The 21748-nt window shown below is 39.6% G+C and overlaps 1 protein-coding gene across 6 annotated transcripts in view; it reads left to right on the top strand.

Annotated features, from left to right (window-relative positions):
* The first annotated feature begins 508 nt into the window (after positions 1 to 508).
* The window catches only part of PTAR1 (protein prenyltransferase alpha subunit repeat containing 1), a 41802-nt gene continuing 20562 nt past the window's right edge, over positions 509 to 21748 (top strand). For 2 of the 6 annotated variants that reach the window (XR_011967478.1, XM_072611265.1), the window contains exons 1-2: positions 559 to 921; positions 13181 to 13350. Coding sequence is in view for 4 of the 6 variants with exons in the window: in XM_072611265.1 (XP_072467366.1) it covers positions 836 to 921; positions 13181 to 13350 (256 nt within the window). In the remaining 2 variants the exon portion in view is untranslated. Of the gene's footprint in view, positions 922 to 13180; positions 13351 to 21748 lie in introns of all 6 variants that reach the window. The other 4 variants (XM_072611283.1, XM_072611289.1, XM_072611295.1 and 1 more) reach the window with 4 other exon arrangements.

The raw sequence follows: 21748 nt of genomic DNA, 5'->3' as shown, positions 1-21748 counted from the left end.
TCACAGTCCTCTTAGAGAACCAAGGACAAACACAACTCAAAAACCCAACACCCTACCCTCAAGAGCTTACATTCCAGGACCTGTAAGCCACCGGACAGCCAGGAGAACAAAAGCTGCTTATCTGCTGACCTGGCCAAAAATACTGAGCTTCTTCCCCGTGGGGCTTAAAAAACCAAAAGGGATGACGTGGTTAAAAGGATTGTGCAAACCTTAGGAGAGAAAACACGGGCACGCTCCCCAGGCGGCCCCGGGAAGCTCCGCGAGGCAGGAGGATGCAAATATGGGGGGAGCGCGAAGCAAAAGGCGGGGGAGGGAAGGCAGGAAAAGAGACAATGAAGAAGGCGGGCAGCCGGCGACGGAGCAGGGGACCCTCGTCCTCACCCTCGCCCCTCAGGGGAGCGCGAGCCCAGGAAGTGTTCCCCGGCTCCTATCCCTTTAACGGGCGCCTCGCCCGGGGACGCCCCGGCGTCGGGTCGGCCTCGTGCGCACAGGCGCACGTGAAGGGGGAGGGGGGAAGCCGCGAGCCCCGCCATTTTCAACGCTCCAACACCTCCCCCTCCCCTCCCCGTGGGCTGACCCGGAAGCGCTCCTGCCCTCCTCCGAGGCCCGGCGGAGAAAGACGCGGGCGCGCGCGCGCACGCACGCACACATATACACACACACACGCACACACACACATATATACACACACGCGCACACACACATACACACACTGGGACACGGAACCCTCTACCCTCCTCTCCGCCCCCGGGAACATCCAGCAGTCAGCCTCCCGACTTACTTTCTGCAGCTACCGCTGCCCCCCTATCCCCCCAATTTTTTTTTAATAAAAAAAATGGCAGAGTCTACGGAGGAGGTGGCGGTGCTGGTGCAGCGGGTGGTGAAGGACATCAACAACGCCTTCAAGAGGAATCCTCACATGTGAGTTGGCCCCAACTCGGGGGAGGGGATGGACGCACGGACGGACGGACGGATGGTCGGACTGATGGACGGAGCTCGGAGGACAAGCGCCGGCCTCTTAGCCCTACTCCGATCAAGGAGCCTCCAGCGACCGCTATCTGCCCCGGAGGACACGAGGCCGGCCTCTCCCCTCCCTTCCTTCCTCCTCTCTCCCTCCTCTTCCCCTCTCTCGTCCTCCTTTCCCTCCTTCCTTCTCGTCCTCTTCCATCTTTTCTTCCTTCCCTTACCCCTTTCTTTCCCTCCTTTTCTAATGCTTCCTTCCTCTTCTTCCTCCTCTTTCTCTGCCCCCTCCCCCTTTCCTCCTCTAGTGTCAGTTAAGGTCCAAAAGGTGATCTCGACCTTAAAACGAAGGGGTTTCTCCTTCGTTTTTCTCTACCATCATCCCTCCTCCCCTCCCCCCATCCCAAACAAGTTACATTTTTCTTTTCCTTTGCTACTTTGTTTCAGGGCTCTCCTCTGAACCCTCGAGCCTAGGCCGGGAGGGGACAGATCCAGAGCTGCCAGGGACCTCCGGGGCTGGCTAGTCCAACTCCCTCCTTTGACAAATAGGGAGAGCGGAATTGCAAGTGAAGGGACTTGCTCAGGGACCTCGGAACCCTTGCTCCAGGCAGCACATCTCACTGCCTTCTTACTCTCATTTTACTAATGAAGAAACTGAGGCTCAGACAGGTTAATTGAGCAGCCAGCCCAAGGTCACAGCTACTCAGATTTTCTGATTTCAAGACCACTTGTTCTTTCTACTGTATTGAGATAGAAACTAACCATTAAAGGAGGAATTCCCTCTACCAGTTACAGATCTGCATCTGCCCTGCAGTGGAGAGTCTTAGATAGTTGCCCAGGGCACTGGGAAGTTAAGTCACTTGTGCAGGATCTCCCAGCTATTAAATTCTTCTTGAATTACAGGTTCCTGGCTTGGGAGGCCTGTTCTCTGTTCATTATGCTGTGCTGTCCCTCTTATGTGGGTATTGCCTATTTAAAAAAAAGTATTTTAAGGTTTTCAAAGCTTAGAAGGGCTATAGTGAGGAGTGGAGAATTTTTTAACTGCCCTGCCCTGTTGAAAGGTTCTGGATTTTTGCCTTTTCCATGTCACTTGACTCTGGTCAAGACAATTATAAAATACATAAGAACGGTTTGGGCACCCCATAAAGGAAGATTTGGGGGGGGGGTGGATATAGGTGCTGATAATCTCAAGTACCTGCTGAATCTATTAGGTATAGGATGAGGATTGGGGTAAAGCAAACCAAACTTTAATACTGCTCTATCTGTGTCATAATCATCACCCACACTATATGGGACTCTTTATTTTTGTTCCAGCCTCATTACCTACTTAAGTTTAACACAGCAGAGATGATTTCCCTTTTTTGGATAAAATGTGGACTAATCACCTGTTTAGATCAAGGTATAACAGAAATGTAGTTCAGAACAAACTTCAGCAGTCATCTAGTTCACACAGTTTTATAGAGGAGGAAATCAGATATCAGGGACTTGCCCAAGATCAGAGGCAAAATTTGAACCCAGGCCCTCTTCTTCCAAAGGTAATGCCTTTTCCACTGTAACATTCTAACTGTGCTCCTCTATTGTACACACGATATCAAGGGTGAGGAGGTCACTCCAGCATGATGGGAATAGGGAAAGACACTGGGAATATAATTTTTTTAAAAAAAATGACACAGACCTTGCCTGCTCTCAAGAAATTTATAGTCTCTTTGTGGGTTAGGATATTTATACAGATAAATTTCATAAAAGGTAGAGTGGGGACAAAGGAGGGAACCAGACAAAATGTTCTCTTCTTCTACTTCTCTCCCCACCATCCCAGCTGTCTTTTGGCTCTTCAAAATTAAAGTAGTCAGACGGATGTCTAGGAGTAACCATAGCAATTACTGAGTCCTAAAATTGGGAGTTTCATTAAACTCACAAATAACTGAAGGAGAGAAGGGAACATTTTCTCACAGTATTAAATGTATGTTTTCTTTGATGAAATAGCAGGAGGTAAAAGCAAGTCAGTCGTCCAGCCACCTTTTCAGGTTGCTCTAAATTCTTTACAGGCTTGTGAGGTGGACTGAGATGACATCACTTGGTAGGGCAAGTCTAGATTTATTAAAACAAGCACAAGTCAGTAGATGTGGTGTACTCCCCTTAGGAAAGTTTTAATTGTAAAACTTCCTTAATTTTAAACCTATTAGCTCAAACTTCTTGATAATTTAGAAGTAGAATAAGGAAAATAGACTGTGTGTTTTAAAATAAATGCCAACTTGTTTGAGATGCATTCTTAAGGAATAACATAATTTAGGTTTATTGTGACCTTTGATTCTTTTAACTAATATTATTTTATAATAAGTATTAAATTTTCATTTATATCATCTCCAGCACTAAACTATTCCTGTAAATTTGGACTTTTCAGTAATTCATATAAAACTGCTAGATTCTCTTATTTCAAATAAATGCTTTTAAATTTATAAGTAAATGTAAATAAAGGGTGAATGCTTTCTTTGAAAGCTGTCTTTGTATTTTTATTACAAAAAATTTTTCTGACCTTTATCTTTTCCTTCTGTAATTTTCCTATACCCAGAAAGATGGCAGTTTTTATTAGTGGAATTCTACCACGTTAATTGTGCTGTTTATGTTGTTTAAACATTCTTTCTCTGACAAATTGCTTGTTAAATTTTCCGTGTCCTGTGTTTCATCATGATAGTAGACCTACTCTTACAGAAAGTAGGTTATTTCAGAGAAATCCATCCCTTTTATTTGAAAGTCAAGTCAAAACTTGACCTGCTGAGCCACATTGTCATTTACTGTTAAGTAAACAGGAGACAGCTCTGAACAAAGTTGAATCATTCATTTTTCTTACATCAAGGGAATCGTTTTTGGGTTTTTTTTTTAATAACAAATCAGCCATTGACTCATGTATGTTCAGGGCACCATGCTAGGCCAGAGTAGGACAAAGAAATGTAAAATATGGGCCTTACCCCATGGAATTTATAATCTGGCTTGTTGTTCAGTTGTATCTGATTTTTCGTAACCCCATGGAACATAGCACACCAGTGTTGTCCATAGTGTTTTCTTGGCAAAGTTACCATAGTGGTTTGCCCTTTCCTTCTTCAGTGGGTTAAAGTAAAACAGATTAAGTCCTATGCCCAGGATCACACAGCCAGGAAATATCTGAGGTAGGATTTGAACTTGGGTCTTCCTGACTCCAGGCCCAGCATTGTATCCTCTGAAGGACCTAGCTGCCTCTATAATCTAGGTAGTGAGATAAGAAAGGCACACTAAACAGATATCATATAAGATAATGTTTAACAAATGGCATAGACAATAAGTACTCTTAAGACATTTAAAATTGGGTTAGGGCAAGCTTCATGGAAGCAATTAGATGAGCTGCTCCTCAAAGAATAGAAATGATTTGGGTAGGTAAATACTGAAGAAAAGAGACATGCGTGGGAATGTGTAAGGAAGGCATCTCTTAGGAAAGTGCATTGGGCTAGGAGTTAGGCGATCTTCTTCCTAGTCTAGATTGTCTCCAGTGCTTTTGTTACAGTGGACAGAGGGTACAGAACTTGAAGGCAAGAAGACCCGGATCAGCACCTTTGTTCTGACAACTTATGGTGTGACCTCAGACAAATCATAGACAGTCATCCCTTCCACATTGCTACTTTTCCCATTGCATCTTGGATACAGCTTGGGTTGACAGAAACTCAGAAATTCATAAAAATATGGATAGTATTGTATAATATCAATACTTTATCTTTTAACACCATAATTATTCAGACTTCTCTGGTACAAAGGGAGAGCCAAAAAATTTTATGCAGATATTCCAAATCGTGGAGATGCCATTCCCCTAACCTCCTCCCCCAGCGTGGGGTAACTGTAAACATATTTCTTCTCAGTTTCTTCTCTATCTCCAATAGTACCCAGAGATTATAATAAATAGGGTTATTTTATGAATCGAATGTGGTAATATAAGGTTTAGCATGCTACGTAAATTTTAGTTTTTGTTTATGACTTTGGGCAAACTCTTAATTTCATTTTGGGTCTAAATGTCCTCATCCATAAAATGATGGATAATTGCTAAGAATCTTCTCCAAGTTAAAAATTATTTTATCTCAACATGCCTAAAATATAACTTGCCCCCCCCCCCAAAAACCTTTCCTACTTTTGAACCTCTTACTATTAAGAATACTATCATCCAGTTGTTGCCAGATCTTGTTTCTGCTTTCACAACATATATGTCCCCCTTTCTGTACTTAAGTAGAGTCACTGGATCCTCTTCAAAACATGATCAACCACAAAGTCAGCAAACATTTAGTTATTAAGCACTCTGTGCTACTTTTTTAAGCACTGGGGATACAGTGCAAGACCAAAACAGTTTGTGCCTTCAAAGAACTCACAAGGGAGAGGAAACATGCAAATAACTATGTACAAGCAAGATATATACAGGATATATTGGAAATAACGATAGGGGAAAGGTACTAGCCTTAAGGGGACCAGGTGAAGCTTTTTGAAAGAGAAGGCATTTAGCTGGCACCTAAAGGAGGTCAGAAGGGGCAGCTAGGTGGTGCAGTGGATAAAGCACCAGTGCAGGAGACAGGAGGACCTGAGTTCAAATCTCACCTCAGACACTTGACACTCACTAGCTGTGTGACCTTGGGCAAGTCACTTAACCCCAATTGCCTCCTCCTGGGTCATCTCCAGTCATGCTGATGAATATTTGGTCACTGGATTCAGATGGCTCTGGAGAAGTGAGGCTGGTGACCTGCACAGCCCTCCCTCACTCAAAACAGAGTCAAGTGCAAGTCATGTCATTATTTCTCTGATGGCATGGTCTTCTTTAGCAATGAAGGACGAACACACAAAGGAGGTCAGAGAAGCCAGGAGGCAGAAATGAAGGAGAGGGTTCCAGGTATGGGGGAAAGCCCCTACTTCAATACCTGAAGCAGGGAAAAAAGAGTGTCTTGTGTGAGGAAGATGGAGGAGGCCAGTGTCACTGGATCATAGGAAAGTATGAAGATTGGAAAGGTAAGAGTGGGCTGAGGTATAAGGGGCTTGAAAAGCCAAACAGCATCTTCTGTTTTGATTGTGGAAGGATTGTGGTTCGGGAGGACCTGGAGTTTATTGAATAGGGGGTTTGACATGGTCAGACCTGATGTAGGCCCTTATTACAGCATGTCTGTACTTCTGGTTGTTAAGTAATTTTCATAAAGTGCAGGTCTGATCATGTCACCCCCATATTTAATAAATTATAGTTAAATGTGAAATCCTATTGACAGTTTGACTCTGAAAGCCCCTGGCTCCTTCTTACTTTTCTTCAGTCTTTTTTTTTTAATCCTAAACTTAAACATCAAAAAGAGCATTTCTGTATACACAACAGAACACAAAAAGGATTGTGTGTGAGAACATGACTTTACGTTTCATGCTGCTTGCTTTTACATATGTATGTACACACATGTGAGTGTGTATAACATTTTTTTAAAAACTGTCTTCTTGTCTGTTCCCTTCTGTTCCAAGTGTTTTAAAAATGATTCAATGGCTCTCTTTTTTTTTTTTTTTTTTTTTTTGCATCACTATTGCTAACCATTCCCTCCTCCTGCCCCAGTTGAAAACCAAAGAAAGGAGAAAAAAAGACCCATGTAGCAAATAAGCATAGTTAGGCAGAACTCATCCCTATGGTCGTCGTGCCCTGAAATGCAGGTCTCTTTGCACCTTGTGTCCTTTGCCTCATTCAGGAGATGGATAACATTTCATCATAGGCATTCTGGAGGCATGGTCTCTGCATCATCAGAATGATAAAGTCTTTCAGAGTCCTTTGTCTTTATGATGTTCTTGTAGATGTTGTTCTCCTGGTTCTGCTTGCTTTGCTGCTCTGCCTCAGAATTCTCTGAAATTATCCCCAGTTCAGCACTTTTCCTGTTTGATTCTTGCTTTTCTTCTTTTTTTAGTACACTTTTGTGTACTTCCTTTAGAGTGTGAACTCCTTGAGGACACCTTTTGTTTTGTTGCTTTGAAGACCCCTCTGTAGCACCTTCTGATTTGCTTTATTTTGTCCTTAAAGGGCCCGTAGCATTATGCCTGACCCTTAGTAAATGCTGATTTACTAACTGTCCAGGTGCACGACCTCAGTCATCCTCTCCTGTTCTTTCTTCCTCACTGCTAAGTTCCCAAGTCTTGCTGATTGTAGTTCCTCAGTATCTGTCACCTTCTCTGCTCATATAGCTACCACCCCATTCAAGCTTTCGTCAGCTCTTGTACAGACTATTGCAATGGCCTGCCTCATGTCTATCTTCTCTCCCTTTGCCCCCCATCATCTATACAGTTGTCAAGTTGATATTCCTGAAACATAGATCTGACCATATCACTCTCCTTACTAAATAAATTCGAGTAGTTTGCTGTTCCACTATTTCCCTGTTTGCTGTTTTTACTCATGACACTTCACACTCTACCTCTGTGCCTTTGCACTGGCTGTCCCATGTGACTCCTCTAGCTTTGAGTTTCCCTGGACTTGTCTCAGCACCAAAGACCAGGAGACCCTTCCTGTTCTCTTCAACTGCTAGGGCCCTTCCCACTGCCATTAAGTCTCATTGTATGTACCTAGTTATTTTCATATTGTCTCCCTCATTAGAATGTAAACTTCATGAGGGCAAGGACCGTTTCATTTCTCTATGTATCCTCTCATGCTTAGTGTCTGGCACAGTAATTATTTAATAAATATTTGTTGATTATCTGAATAATCTTTATGGGTTAGTGAATAGACTACCCTTCCTTGAGTCTAAAAATCTTATGAGGGAGCAGTGCAAAATATGATTATAAAGCTTAATTTGAGGCTAGTTCATAGAGGGCCTCAGATGCTAGACTAAGTAGTTTGGACTTTTTGTACTTTAGGTAATGAGCTATTGAAAATTTTTGAGTGGGAAAGTGATGTAAAAGGTTGTTGGTAGGCAGTGTGGAGGATGGAGGCAAAGGACAGGCGTAGAAACTGAAAGATCATTTAGGAGTCTGCTTTATATAAAGGCCTGTACTGGAATGGTGACCAGTACATTTATTTCTTTAGCTTATTACAGTTATTGAAGAAGTAGGGAGAGATAGAGTAAGAGATTTAAGTTTGATCTGTACAAGAAATTTAGTGACATACAAATTGATAGAAACTTATCAAAGTTAGTCATTGCACATTGTGGCTGTTACTGTGTACAATACTCTGCTGCCTCTGCTCACTTCCCTCAGCATCAGTTCACATAAATTTCCAGGTTCTTCTGAAGTCAGCCTGCTCATCATTTTTTATAGCACAATAGTATTTCGTTACATTCATATACCACAACTTGTTCAGCTGTTCCCCAGTTGATGGGCATCCCCTCAATTTCCAATTCTTGACCACCACACACAAAAAAAAGCCACTATAAATATTTTTGTACATGTGACCCCTTTTCCTGTTTTTATGATCCCTTTGGGATATAGACCTAGAAGTGATATTGCTGGGTCAAAGGGTATGCACGGTTTTATAGCCCTTTGGGCATAGGTCCAAATTACTCTCCAGGATGGTTGGATCAGTTTACAATTCCACCCATTCGTTAGTGTTCCAATTTTCCCACATCTTCTCCAACCTTTAACATTTTCCTATTTTGTCTTATTAACCAATCTGATAGGTGTGATGTGGTACCTCGGAGTTGTTGTGATTTGCATCTCTCTAATCAATAGTGATTTAGAGCATTTTTTCATATGACTATAAATAGCTTTGATTTCTTCTTCTGAAAACTGCCTGTTCATATCCTTTGATCATTTGTCAGTTGGGGAATGACTTGTATTCTTATACATTTGACTCAGTTCTCTATATATTTTAGAAGTGAGGCCTATGTTGGAGGCACTGGCTATAAAAATTGTTTCCCAGCTCTCTGCTTCCTTCTAATCTTGGTTACATTGGTTTTGTTTGTGCAAAACTTTTCAGTTTAATGTAATCAAAATCATCCATTTTACATTTCATAGTGTTCTGTATCTCTTGTTTGGTCATAAATTGTTTCACTCTCCATAAATCTGACAGGTAACTATTCCTTGCTTTCCTAGTTGGCTTATACCTACAGCCTTTGTATCTGAAGTGTGTACCCATTTTGACTTTTATCTTCGTGTTCAGTGGAAGATGTTGGTCTCTGCCAAGTATCTGCCATGCTGTTTTCCAGCAGTTTTGTTAAATATGAGTTCTTATCCCAGAAACTGGAATTTTGGGGTTTTTAATCAAACAATAGATTACTATAGTCATTGACCTTTGTGTCTTGCATACCTAACATATTCTACTGATCCACCTCTCCCATTTCCTAGCCAATACCAAAGAGTTTTGATGATTGCTGTTTTATAATACAATTTAAGATCTGGTACAGCTAGACAACTTTTCCTTGCATTTCTTTTCATTAATTCTCTTGATATTCTGGACCTTTTGTTCTTCCAAATGAATTTGCTGTTTACTTTTTCTAGCTCTGTATAGGGCATTCCATTTTAGAAGTGTGGGACCTCTGAGAATGCCTTTGTGAACTATATTTCTAAATAGGGAATTCATACGGCTATACATTTTTTTAAGAGAGCCATTGAACAATATGAAGGGCAAAGTCAAGAGTGTACCCTGAAGCCCCTGCAGACGCATGGAGGTCATGTGTTACTCACGCCACTTGCTGCATGTGGCCAGAGCTTTCATGTAGGTGACCAATATTTGTCTTCGTTAGCAGAATTTTTTCAGTTGTCTTTATGGGTAACAAATAGGGTTTATCCCTGTCCCTGTTAGGGATTACATCTAGGAAAAAGAGTCCTGATTTATGTTGGCTGGAAGAGTGAGTAGAATGAATTGGGAGTCAGACCTAGTTCGGAATTAGGCTTTGTTACTTGTTGATCATAGCAAGTTACTTGCCTTTCTCAGACTTCAGTTTCCTCATCCAGAAAACGAAGGAATTGGACACTAGCCAACATCTAAGCTCTTTTCCAATTCTAAAATCCCATGATTTAAATTGCCAGAAACTTAGAATAAATGTACTTTGTGGAGTTTCCTTTGTATCCACACGGCAGTCCCCACTGTAGTAGAAAGAACATTGTCCTAGAGGCCAGTGTTCTAGGCCTAGCCCTGCCAGCAGAAAACTGTGTGATCTTGGGCATATCACTTGATTTTTCTGAACTTCTTTTTCTTCCTCCATGTATATGGTAAGGTGATGGCCTTACAAGGTCTAAATAGGTCTAAATCTATGATCTCATGAAAATGAGGACACAAAGAATCCTTGGAGGATTTCTGGTAGGGTGAGATGACATCATAATAGATGGTTTGCAAAGCAGTTCACATCAATTTTCTCATTTGAGCCTTATAAAAACCCTGTGAGTTAGAACTCTGCATATCATTATTTCCTTTTACAGTTGAGGGAACTAGGTCCTGTAGTGGCCCAGTGGCCCACAGCTAATATGTTTTGAATTTGGACTTTGAATGAAATGCTTTAGAAGTACTAAAACCCTTCATAAAAAATGTTAGACATTGCTGTGAATGACAGGCGAGAAGAGGCAGAATAATGTCATGGAGAAAGTACTGAACTTGGAGTCACTTGCTAGTTTTTTGACCCTTGGCAAGTCACTTACAAGTCACTTAACCTCTGTATGCCTCAAACAACAGCCTAGGACTCAATACCACCATGCCTGGCCATAAGCCTAATTTGGGGGGAAAAGTAGCCAAATAAAATCATGTATTTGAACCTTTGTGTAGATGGTCCTGTTCTAAGGTTTAACTGATAATTATTACTAGGGCACTTCATTTATTTAACTAGGGAACAATAATAAGACAAAACCGTACATAGCTAAATTGCATTAAAAAGAAAAAATAGCCAGGAGCAGGTAGCCTAAAAGAAAGATTTGGTTGGGGCCTGTGGTCTCTTTTTTTATCATTATATTTTTTTAAGTTTCTTTTTTCTTCCCCTCTCATTAAAATTTTTTTTTTTAATTTACAAAATTCTTTACAGTGATCTTTATTAGCATATATCTGAGGGGAAATGGATTACTGGTGTGCTTGTAGATAGTGAAAGTCATGCTGTTAAAGTCAATAAACAAGCAACGTCTTTCCTTACTCCTTCATGCAGTCAATAAGATTAAATTTTTATTTGTTATGTTTATATATGTCTAAGTTAAGCAAAATATTTTTATGGTTATTTGTTAATTTTACTGCATAAGGTAAATGTTGTCAGGCATTTGGATATTTATGTAATTAATTCCTATGATTACTATTATATAATTTAGAGCTCAGTTGGTGAGAGTTCTAGTTAAGATGGTGATGTAAAAAGGTCTTAGAGGAAACCACATTAACCCAAGAAAATATCTAAAAGGGTATCAGACCAAATAGTGATCAAGATGACCAAAGAAAAACATTAGTAACCTCTTCCATCTTTACCAGCACTGCACAATGAAATGGGCAGAAGCAGAGGGGCACTGAAGTTTTGGGGCAGAGGACTGATGGGAGCATGCACCTATCTATAGAATGCCCACAAGAACATCTTGTAAATGGGATCTTTTAGGGCCACAGTAGGACACAGGGCAAATCTCAGTTGAAGATTGTGTAAAGGGAAGGAGATAGAGATAAGCCGAAGCCAATATCTGCATTGGACTACCGGGAGACAAAAGAAGTAACCACGGTGGCAGTATAGGGCAGGGTGAGTGCCATACCAGTCGGAACAACAGTGTTGGTGATGTCTGTACCATAGAGAGAACAGGGCCAAATAGGGCCTTCCCTTCCCATCCAAGAGTATGGGGTCAGTATGGGAACTGGGAGGTAAAAACTTGACCGTAGCACAAAATCCCAATTCAACATCTGAGACTAGAAATAATGAGTAAGTGGAAGAAAATGCAAATACTATGGGTATTTATGCCCAAGAAGTAAACCTGGAAGTAGAAAGTAATTTTACAACGTGTAAAAATAGAGCTTCAGAGAAAAGAATGACTTGGCCGCAAGAACTCTAGAGCAGTTGGAAGAAATGAAGCAAGAGATTAAAAAAAAAATTGAAATTTAAAGCTCCTGAGGAAAAAAATTGGAAGGAAAATAACTTAGAAAGTGGAAAATCCAATCCGGGAAGTGGACTTCTTGAAAAAAAAAAAAGGTCTAGAACAAACAGAATTCTGTGATTCCATGAGATAACAAATATTAGAGAAGTCAAAAGACTGAAAAAAATAGAAGTTACAAGGTATATACTATCAAGAAGAAATCTGACCTGAAAAACAAGTTAGGTAGAGATAATTAGAGAATTATCAGATTCCCATCAAACCATAGGTGCCCCCCCCCAGTCTGCTTACCATATTTTAAGATGTCATAAATAAAAACTGCCCAGTTACTAGAAGAAATAGAAAAAAATCCACTAGTCTCCTTGAAAGAAACCCCAAACTGAAAACATCGAGGAATGTTACAGCCAAAATCCAGAAATTCTAGGTCCAATCAAAAAATACTTGGAGTTAAAAAAAAAAGAAACTTTAGTATTAAGGAACTACAATCTGTATCACACAGTACTGATGCAAATATTTTGAAGAAGAAAAAGATCTTAGAATATGACATTACAAAAGATAATAAAATAAAGAATAACTTTCCCAGTAAAACTAGTACAATCCTATAGGAGGAAAATGGATCTTTAATAGGCCTGAAGACTTTCAAGCATTCTTTATGTAAAGACTAGAATTGGCTAGACTTTGAAGTACAAGCAGAGGAGACGAGAAATCTAGGGAAAAGCAAATACATTTGAATAATTGGACAGGGCTAAATAATAATAAACTGCTTTCTCCTAATGGGGGAGGAGAGGCAGGGGTCTGTTTAGAACCTTACTGTCTTTGGGTCTCATAGATGGATTTAAGAGAGGCAGATACAAAGCCTGAGGTGCCTTTGTTCCATTTAATGATTTTAAGAGGGGAATGAAAAGAAATAGAAGTGAAAAAAATGGGAAAAATTTACTGTTCCTCTTTATTTAGGTACATAATAAAAGATTCACAGTTTTATATGCAATCTTTCCTGCTTTGTGTTTGTAAAGTAATAAACTTGTTTTATCATGAATATATAGTTTGTTAAATCACATATATAACATGTTAAGCTTTTATATTATTAACAAGCTATTATACCAGCTGCATATTTAAGTGAGGAAAATGTTTCTGTACTTGGTGTGTATTTGTGTATTTTTAAAAACAATTGTAATTATAAGACTATAGCATACCATTAACTCTCTTATGTATTTTTCGTGTTAAGAGATGAAATAGGACTAATTCCCTGTCCTGAAGCTCGGTACAACCGGAGTCCAATAGTCTTGGTTGAGAATAAACTTGGTGTGGAGAGTTGGTGTGTCAAGTTTCTTTTGCCATATGTCCACAACAAGCTTCTCCTCTACAGGCAAAGAAAGCAGCGACTAAACAAAGATGGTAAGTCTGAACAATATCTTTTTCTTAGATAATCTGTAATGAATGAGCATCATACTTATGGGTAACAAGCCACCGTAAGTAGCAGCTTAAGTAACATAAGAAAGGATTGCAGGAATGACCCTGGTGGGTGTACTGTGACTCAGATCCTGAAGGTGCCACCACGTGGGAATCCACTTTATGGTCTCTAGTTTAGCATCCTTCATCCAGATTTTTAGAACTTTTAAGCACCTATTATTGCTCCTTCAGTGCAGTGCTGGAGAAGGTCCAAAGTTCAGCCGAGATCCCTTACTTCCCACGTTAATCCTCCACTCCAGTCAGGCCAGATGCTCTGCTCTTTGCTTTTTTCCCCATAGTCAATTTCAGTAAGCATTTATTAAACACTTGTGTGCCCTGGGGGTACAAAAACCAACAAGGATTCCTACCATTAAGGAGCTCGTATTTTTTGTCTTTTTCCTAGTCTAAAATGCCCTACTTCCTTTGCACCCTATGAAGAAGTCTTACACCTTCTTGGTTCATATCCCTCATCTTTTATGAAACTTTTCAAAAGCAAGTTTTATACCTCTCAGAGCTAGGTACATTACAGGTAATTAGCAATACCTGTTCATTGCTTTTCTTTTTTAAATGAGTATATAGTGCTTTAAAGTTTGCAAAGCAAGGTACATCAAGATCATTTGAGTTTCAAAACAACCCGAGATACTATTTATTACCGCCATTTTACAGATGAAAAAGGCATATAGAGGTTAAGTGATTTGCCCAGGGTTGTACAGCTAAGTATCTGAGTTTGGCTTTGAATTCATGTTTTTGTACAAATTTTTAATCCCTGGTGAATTAAGAAACAATTTCTTTGTGCAGGAGAGACATTCTTCTCTTCTTAGATTCCTCTCCCACTAGCCGTATGTTTGTTACTCTTTATTTCTAACTCTGCAGTGTGTAGAAATGGTTTGCTTTAGGTGGTTTCATTTGAAATAGCATCTGTTTTACCAATGCAGGCTTCCTTAAGTTTTCTTGATAATAAACGTTGTAATACCTGAAAACAACACTTGTTTTATTTGAGGGTAATTTGTCATAACTGGCATATATATAATATATAACAATAATGATAGCATTTCCATAACACTTTTAAGTTTTTAAAATGCTTCACATATATTGTATGTGTTCTTTTCCTTTTCTCTTTTCTGTGTCCCCAGTGCTTAGCACAATACCTGGCACAATACATTAGGTACTTAATAAATGCTGGTTGATTATGTCATTGATCTTCACAACAATCCTGGGTGCTAAGTGCCATCAGTATCCCCATTTTACATGTGGGAAAACTGAGGCAGGAAGAAGTTAAGTGAATTGCTAAGGGCAGCTCAGCCAGAAAGTGTATGAGGGTAAGTTTGAATTCAGGTCTTCCTGCTTCTAAGACCAGTGCTCTGTGTGCTGTGCCCCTGAGCTGCATTTGAGGCTTTGCAAAGCACTTTATATGCATTATCTCTTTGTGTACAAAGAGGTGAAGGAACCTGCTATAGTCACATAGTCAATTGTCAGAGGTAGTATTTGACCTCATCTTACTGAATCTGAGTTCAGCATTCTTTACACCAGTTCAGGCTGCTTCTCTGTATGTCCTTTTCCCCCTGCAATCCTCTTTGTTGTAAGAACAGACTATATTGGTTTATTCACTACCTTTCCACTGTGACACCTGATGAATCATCCTATTTTCTTGCCAAAATTGTGTTGTATATGCCAGTGCACAGAAATAGCTAATTGAGAAAATACAGAATCTCATGCGTTGTGGGAACACAAAATAATCTCTAAAAAAGAGGCAAGCAGTTAAAAATAAGTCAGTTGCTACAGTTACTTCATGTCTTTGCTCTTTTTTTCTCAATCCTTTTATCCTAGGTATCCTTACTAACAATTTCCAATCACTCCTTTCCATATTGGCTCACCATCAGATTATCTTTGGGTATGATGAAATACATCCTTTAATCCTTGCTTTGCCACTCAGTCTCATCACTTTCCTTCTTTCATGTTGATTAATGTAGTTGGACTGCTTAGGGGTGGGGAACCTGCAGCCTTGGGGCCATGTATGGCCTACATCCTCAGGTGTGGCCTTTTGACTGAGTCCAAGTTTTACAGTACAAATGCTCTTATTAAGGCTGTTTGTTCTGTGAAGTTTGGATTCGGTCAACAGGCTGCACTTGAGGACCTATAGGGCCACATCTGGCCTCGAGGCTGCAGGTTCCTCACCCCTGGCTTAGGCCCTTTGGCACTTAGAGGTGCCAAACTTATTGTCATCAGAGGAGGTTAAATAGGATAAACATTAAATGGGCTTACTCACACCAAACACTAGTGTTCAGACTTTGAATTTAATGGATTTTTATATATTTTCAGGATGAACTTTCTTATTTCATCACATTCATAAACTTACCTATGGTAATATGTAGTGAAACACATATCACTTTGATTAGATGGCTTAAAATTTCTGAATCCACATTGTGTCTTTATAAAGATTCTTTATAGCTTATTTTGCCACATAGTAACTGCCTAAAATTATATGATGCTGTGGAATTTCTTTTAAAGAAGCAAATTTTTGATGAGAAGATGGTTTAACAGGATGATTAATTATAAAGATACCTTATCAAACTTGTTTTAATGATTTAGGGTCATTGAAACATTTAATGAATGTCACTAGAAAATTAGAAAAGTTATTAGAAAAATCAGTTGTTCATACGTTCAGATGTATCCAACTCTTCTTGACCACATGGACCACAGGATGCCAGGCCCTTCTTGAATCATTCTCCCCCAAAGTCTATCCAAGCTCATGTTCTTGCTTCCTTGACATTATTTCATCCTCAGCTGTCTCTTTCTCCCTTTGCCTTCAGTCTTTCTCAGCTTCAGGGTCATGAGTCCTGTCTTCTCATTATGTGGCCAAAGTACATAAGCTTCATTAGCTTCAGTATTTCTCCTCCCAGTGAGTAGTCTGCATTCATTTCTTTAAGCATTGACTGATTTACCTCCTTGCTGTCCAGAAAGGTTCTCAAAAGTCTTCTCCAGCCCCACAATTCAAAATGAATAGTTCTGTAGTGCTCAGCTTTCCTTGTAATCCAACTCTCACAGCCATACATTACTACTGGAAAAACCATAACTTTGACTCTGTGGACCTTTGTTGACAAGGTGACATCTCTACTTTTTAGTGTGTTGTCTAGATTTGCCATAGCTTTTTCTTCCAAGGAGCAAGTGTCTTTTCATTTTGCAGCTGCCCAAGAATATAAAATGTGACAAGGCTTCCATTTCTTTTCTTTCTGTTTTCCAGGAAGTAATGGGACCAGTTGCCATGATCTCATTTTTTTTTTTTAATGTTAAGCTTCAGGCAAGCTTGTGTACACTCTCCTCTTTTACTCTCATCAAGGACCTTCTTACTTGTTTTTCACTTTCTGCCATCAGAGTGGTGTCATCTGCATGCCTAAGATTGTTGATATTTCTCCAGGCAACCTTAGTTCTGGCTTTTGATTTGTCCAGCCTGTCATTTTACATGCAAGTTAAATAAGGTGACAGTATACAGCCTTGTTGTCTTCCTTTTCCAGTCTTAATCCAGTCAGTTATTCCCTGTTGCTTGATGGCCTGCACACAGGTTCCTCAGAGACAACTAAGATGATCTGGTACTTGCATCTCTTTGAGGACTTGCCACATTTTGATATGATCTGCACAATTACAGGCTAAAAGGGTAGTCAGTGAAGCAGAAAAATCAATACTTACCCAGAAAATAGGCTTGTACAGTTAAACATGAATACTTTATGATGACTAAAGAAAAACAAACCATGGAATATAGACTTAAAGAACAGCTCAGCAGTCCAAAGTATTTGATAATTTGGTGGCATCCCTAAGGCTCCCTGAGAGCATGTTTGGGCTGCTGTTGACTGTAGGAGTCATCAGTCAGCATCTTCAGATGCCGTCTACACCTGTCATATTTTTTTTATTTTAAGGAATCTAGCCTTGTGCCATCATTATTATTGGGGTTATTCCCAGCACACTTAAAGCCTGAGAATGAGCATGTTAAATGTTTTGTGAAAGACTTATTTCTAGGAAATGTCTACTGTTTTAAAATCCACTTTCAGCTTTCTTGGCCAAGCGGGATTGTAGCCCTGGTTCATAAAATTGATGTTTTACTGTAAAGAAAAACCCATAACAACAAAAGCAAATGAAACAGGTGACCCATCTGTTCTTAGCAGAGTAGAGGTGGCATGTAATAATCGAGCCTACCACATCACAGTAAATTAGCCCGTGACATTGTGTGCCCACTGTGTGACGAGCACTCTTCTCAATCCAAGATCCTGCAGGCCCAAGAACAGAAGAGGGGAGCAGCATGCATAAAAGTATGACATTTGTAAGGAACATATCATGACGAGCTAAATAGCCAGGTCTTGTTGAGATCTGATGCAGCATGGCATAGTGAGCGCAGGGCTACATTTGGAAGAGGGAAATCTAGGAGGAGGGAATCCCAGATACTATTGATTAGCCCTATAACTGTGGGCGCTTCATCTGACTTCTCTGGAATTTCCTCATCTTTAAAACGGGAACGATGCTTTTGTACTGTCTCCCTCACAAAATTGTTATGGAAATCAGTGAGATAATACATGTTTTGTTTATAGTATTTAGAGGTGACAGAGACCTTAAAGATTGTCTAGATATATAATGTTTGAGATTATGTAGTCCAGCTCCCAATCTCCCTCCCATTTTATAGATGAAAAAATTTAGGTGTGGTTTTCCTGAGGTTGCACAGGTAAATAGTAAATAGTAAAGCAAGCATTTAAAACCATGTCTTCTGTATTTGAAATCCAGGAACCTCTTCACTACCTTGTGTTCCTTGGAAAACTTTTTTGTCCATAAAATTTCATATAAAAATTGGCTATATGGCCAGGAAAGATGGCCTAGCCATGCCAGATCTTAAATTGTATTATAAAGCAGCAATCGTCAAAACCACTTGGTACTGGCTAAGAAATAGAGGGTCAGATCTTTGGAATAGGTTAGGTACACAAGACACAGTAGTCAGTGACTGTAGCAGTCTACTGTTTGATAAACCCAAGGACCCCATCTTCTGAGATAAGAACTCACTGTTTGACAAAAACTGCTGGGAAAACTTGAATACAGTGTGACAGAAATTAGGCATAGACCAATGCCTGACACCATATATCAGAATAAAATCCAAATGGGTACACGATCTAGGTATAAAGGCTGATACTGTAAACAAACTAGAGGAGCCAAGGAATAGTTTATTTATCAGATTTATGAAGAATGGATGAATTTATGACCAAACAAGAGATAGAGAACATTATGAAATGCAAAATGGATAACTTTGATGATATCAAATTGAAAACTATATAACTGATGCACAAAGCCAGTGCAACCAAGATTAGGAGGGAAACAGGAAACTGGAGAAAAGTGTGTCTGATAAAGACCTCATTTCTAAAATATAGAGAACTGAGTCAAATTTACAAAAATACAAGGCATTCCCCAATTGATAAATGGTCACAGGATACCAACAGGCAGTTTTCAGAGAAAGAAATTAAAGCTCTCTATAGTCATATGAAAAAATGTTCTAAATCGCTATTGATTAGAGAGATGAAAATCAAAACAACTCTGAGGTACCACATCACACCTATTAGATTGGCTAACATGATAAAACAGGAAAATGATAAATATTGGAGAAGCTGTGGGAAAATTGGAACTCTAATTCATTGTTGGTGGAGCTGTGAGCTTGATGGAATCATCCTGGAGAGCAATATGGTACTATGCCCAAAAAGCTATAAAACTGTGCATACCCCTTTGACCCAGCATAAAAATAGGAAAAAGACCCACATATACAGAAATAGTTATAGCAGCTCTTTTTGTGGTGGCCATGAACTGGAAATCTAGGGAATGCCGATCAGTTAGGCAGTATCTGAACAAGTTGTGGTATATGAATGTAATGGAATACTATTTTGCTATAAGCAATGATGAACTGGGAGACTTCAGAAAAACCTGGAAAGACTTCTATTTACTGATGCTGAGTGAGGGGAGCAGAGCCAGGAGAACATTGTACACAGTGTGTGAGGACTGACTTTGATAGACTTAGCCCTTCACAGCTGTATAAGGACCTAAAATATTTTCAAAGGACTCATGATGCCATCCACATACAGACAAAGAACTAAGGAGTCAGAATGCAGAGTGAAGCAGACTGTTTTCTCCTTTGTGTGTTTTGTTTTTCTCGTGGTTTCTCCCATTCATTTTAATTCTTCTGTGCAATGTGACTAATGTGAAAATGTGTTTAATAGGAATGCATGTGTAGAAATTAGAAAACTGCTGCTGTCTTGGGGAGGGAGAGGAGAAAATTTGGAACTTTTGGAAGTGAATGTTGAAAACTGAAAACAAATAAATTAGTAAATTTGGGAAAAAATTATATGTAAGCCATAAAATCTTGCTTATTATTGATAAGTGTGGAAATGCTTTAGAAATTAAGGGAGTTCTTTCATTAGGTTAATGTAAATTAGTTAAGCATTTCAATGATAAACAGATCTTTCCTGGGAAAAACCTTGGTTTTTAATGGGTTTTGCCAAAAGATTCTGAGTCTTTTTTTCCTGTCTCAGTTTGAATATTTTGCAGGTATGTCACACCTAGGGAGCAAAAATTCACTTTTTTCATAGACAATACATTTATTTCTGCATGTGATGAAAACATTCTTTTCCAGAGACAAGCTGTGAGACCCAGTGAACATTGTAATGTGATTGCCAACCTCAGGTCCTTGTTCTTGTTCAGGTGCAGCCTGCTTGCGTCCACTTTTCAAAGAAAGCATGGATTTCCTCCTGCTTTCTTCCTTTGGTGTCACCTCCGCCTCTCAGTGCAGCTGCTCATCAAACTAGTGTTTTGAGAATTATTAATTTCTGTTCGTAGACCTATTTATTACATTTAGCTTCTTTCCCACTGAGCAGTAATTTAATTCTTTTTCTTTTCTTTTCTTCCTCTTTATCCCTCATAATCCCAAATTGAATTGGTCTTGTATTTAAGGATGGCGGCTAGGTGGTGCAGTGGGTCGAGCACCAGTGCAGGAGTCAGGAGGACCTGAGGTCAAATCTTACCTTTGTGAGCTTGGGCAAGTCACATAACCCCAATTGCCTCATCCTGGGTCATCTCCAGTCATCCTGATGAATATCGGGTCACTGGATTCAGATGGCTCTAGAGGAGAAGTGAGGCTGGTGACCTGCACAGCCCTCCCTCACTCAAAATAAAGTCAAGTGCAAGTCATGTCATCATTTCTCTGATGGCGAGATCTTCAGCAAGGAAGGGCAGACACACACGATGTACTTAGGGGCATTATGCTTTTAACCAGAGTGCTTGATTAGCTTCAGAAGAGTAATGTCTTCAGTAATTAGTGCTTTCATTTCTATTTAGTCTTTCATGCTAGTAGGTGAAAGAGGTAGCAGAAATAAGTTTAACAGTTAATTCATAAATTTCATATCACCCAGTTGCTATAACTTCTTTTTTCTCTAAATTCATTTTCTTAGTCATTTTAAGATGCTAACATTGTTTTTTTTATTTGGGTATCTTGGCCAAAAAGGAAACAAAGCATCCTCCAAACTAGATAATTATTCTCCAGATTGTTGAAAGTTGGTGGAACTTAATTTTGTTGTAATTCCAATTCCCTCTTTTTCTGTTATCTACTTTATATATAAGGCAAAACTCAGTAATGATCTGGGAACTCTTACCATTGTTGAAAGAAAGGATTCTTAAGCTGCAAAGGAGCCATTTCCCATCCAGAATAGATTCCTAACCTAGTAGTAGCCAGCTTCATTTTGTAGTATCCAAAAATGCTGTTTTGGATAGAAGAATTCCTTGTACATATTGTCATAGAATTGTATTATGGAATCATATATGATCCGCCTTACTATTAATTGCACAAGACATTCCATCTCCTGACTCTAATCCAAATTTGTCTGAATGCTCATATAAGGAAATATAGAATAAATCGAAAGTAGTTGGAGAAGGGAAAGTGTTACCTGTGGAAGAGGGCCTGAAAAGGACCTGTAGAAAGTGATGTGTGAGCTCTTGTCTCTCAAAGGAAGGGAGGGTTTGGATTCTAGGAGATAGGAATGCTTTCTAGGCTGAGAGAGTGCCTGGTGCAGAGCCATCAGGATCCCATGACTGGATCCTACGTATCAGGAACAGAGTTGGGAAAATGTGTAATGAATCTGGAAAGTTAGGTCAGGCTCAATTTGCGAAGGACTTGAAGTGTTCAGAATTTATATTTTATCCTAGAGACAATAAAAAACAATTGTTGTAATTTATTGGGTAGGGGAGATGTTTGTGGCATCTTCTAACCACACTTGCTGCAAGCAAACAGGTAGTTTGCTGTCTTGATGGTACCCAAGTCCAGACTTCAGCT

Source organism: Notamacropus eugenii, chromosome 1, assembly GCF_028372415.1.
Source record: "Notamacropus eugenii isolate mMacEug1 chromosome 1, mMacEug1.pri_v2, whole genome shotgun sequence".
In the NCBI taxonomy this organism is placed as follows: Eukaryota; Metazoa; Chordata; class Mammalia; order Diprotodontia; family Macropodidae; genus Notamacropus; species Notamacropus eugenii.
Note: the sequence above shows the minus strand (reverse complement) of the source record. Positions and strands in the feature narration are given on the sequence as shown.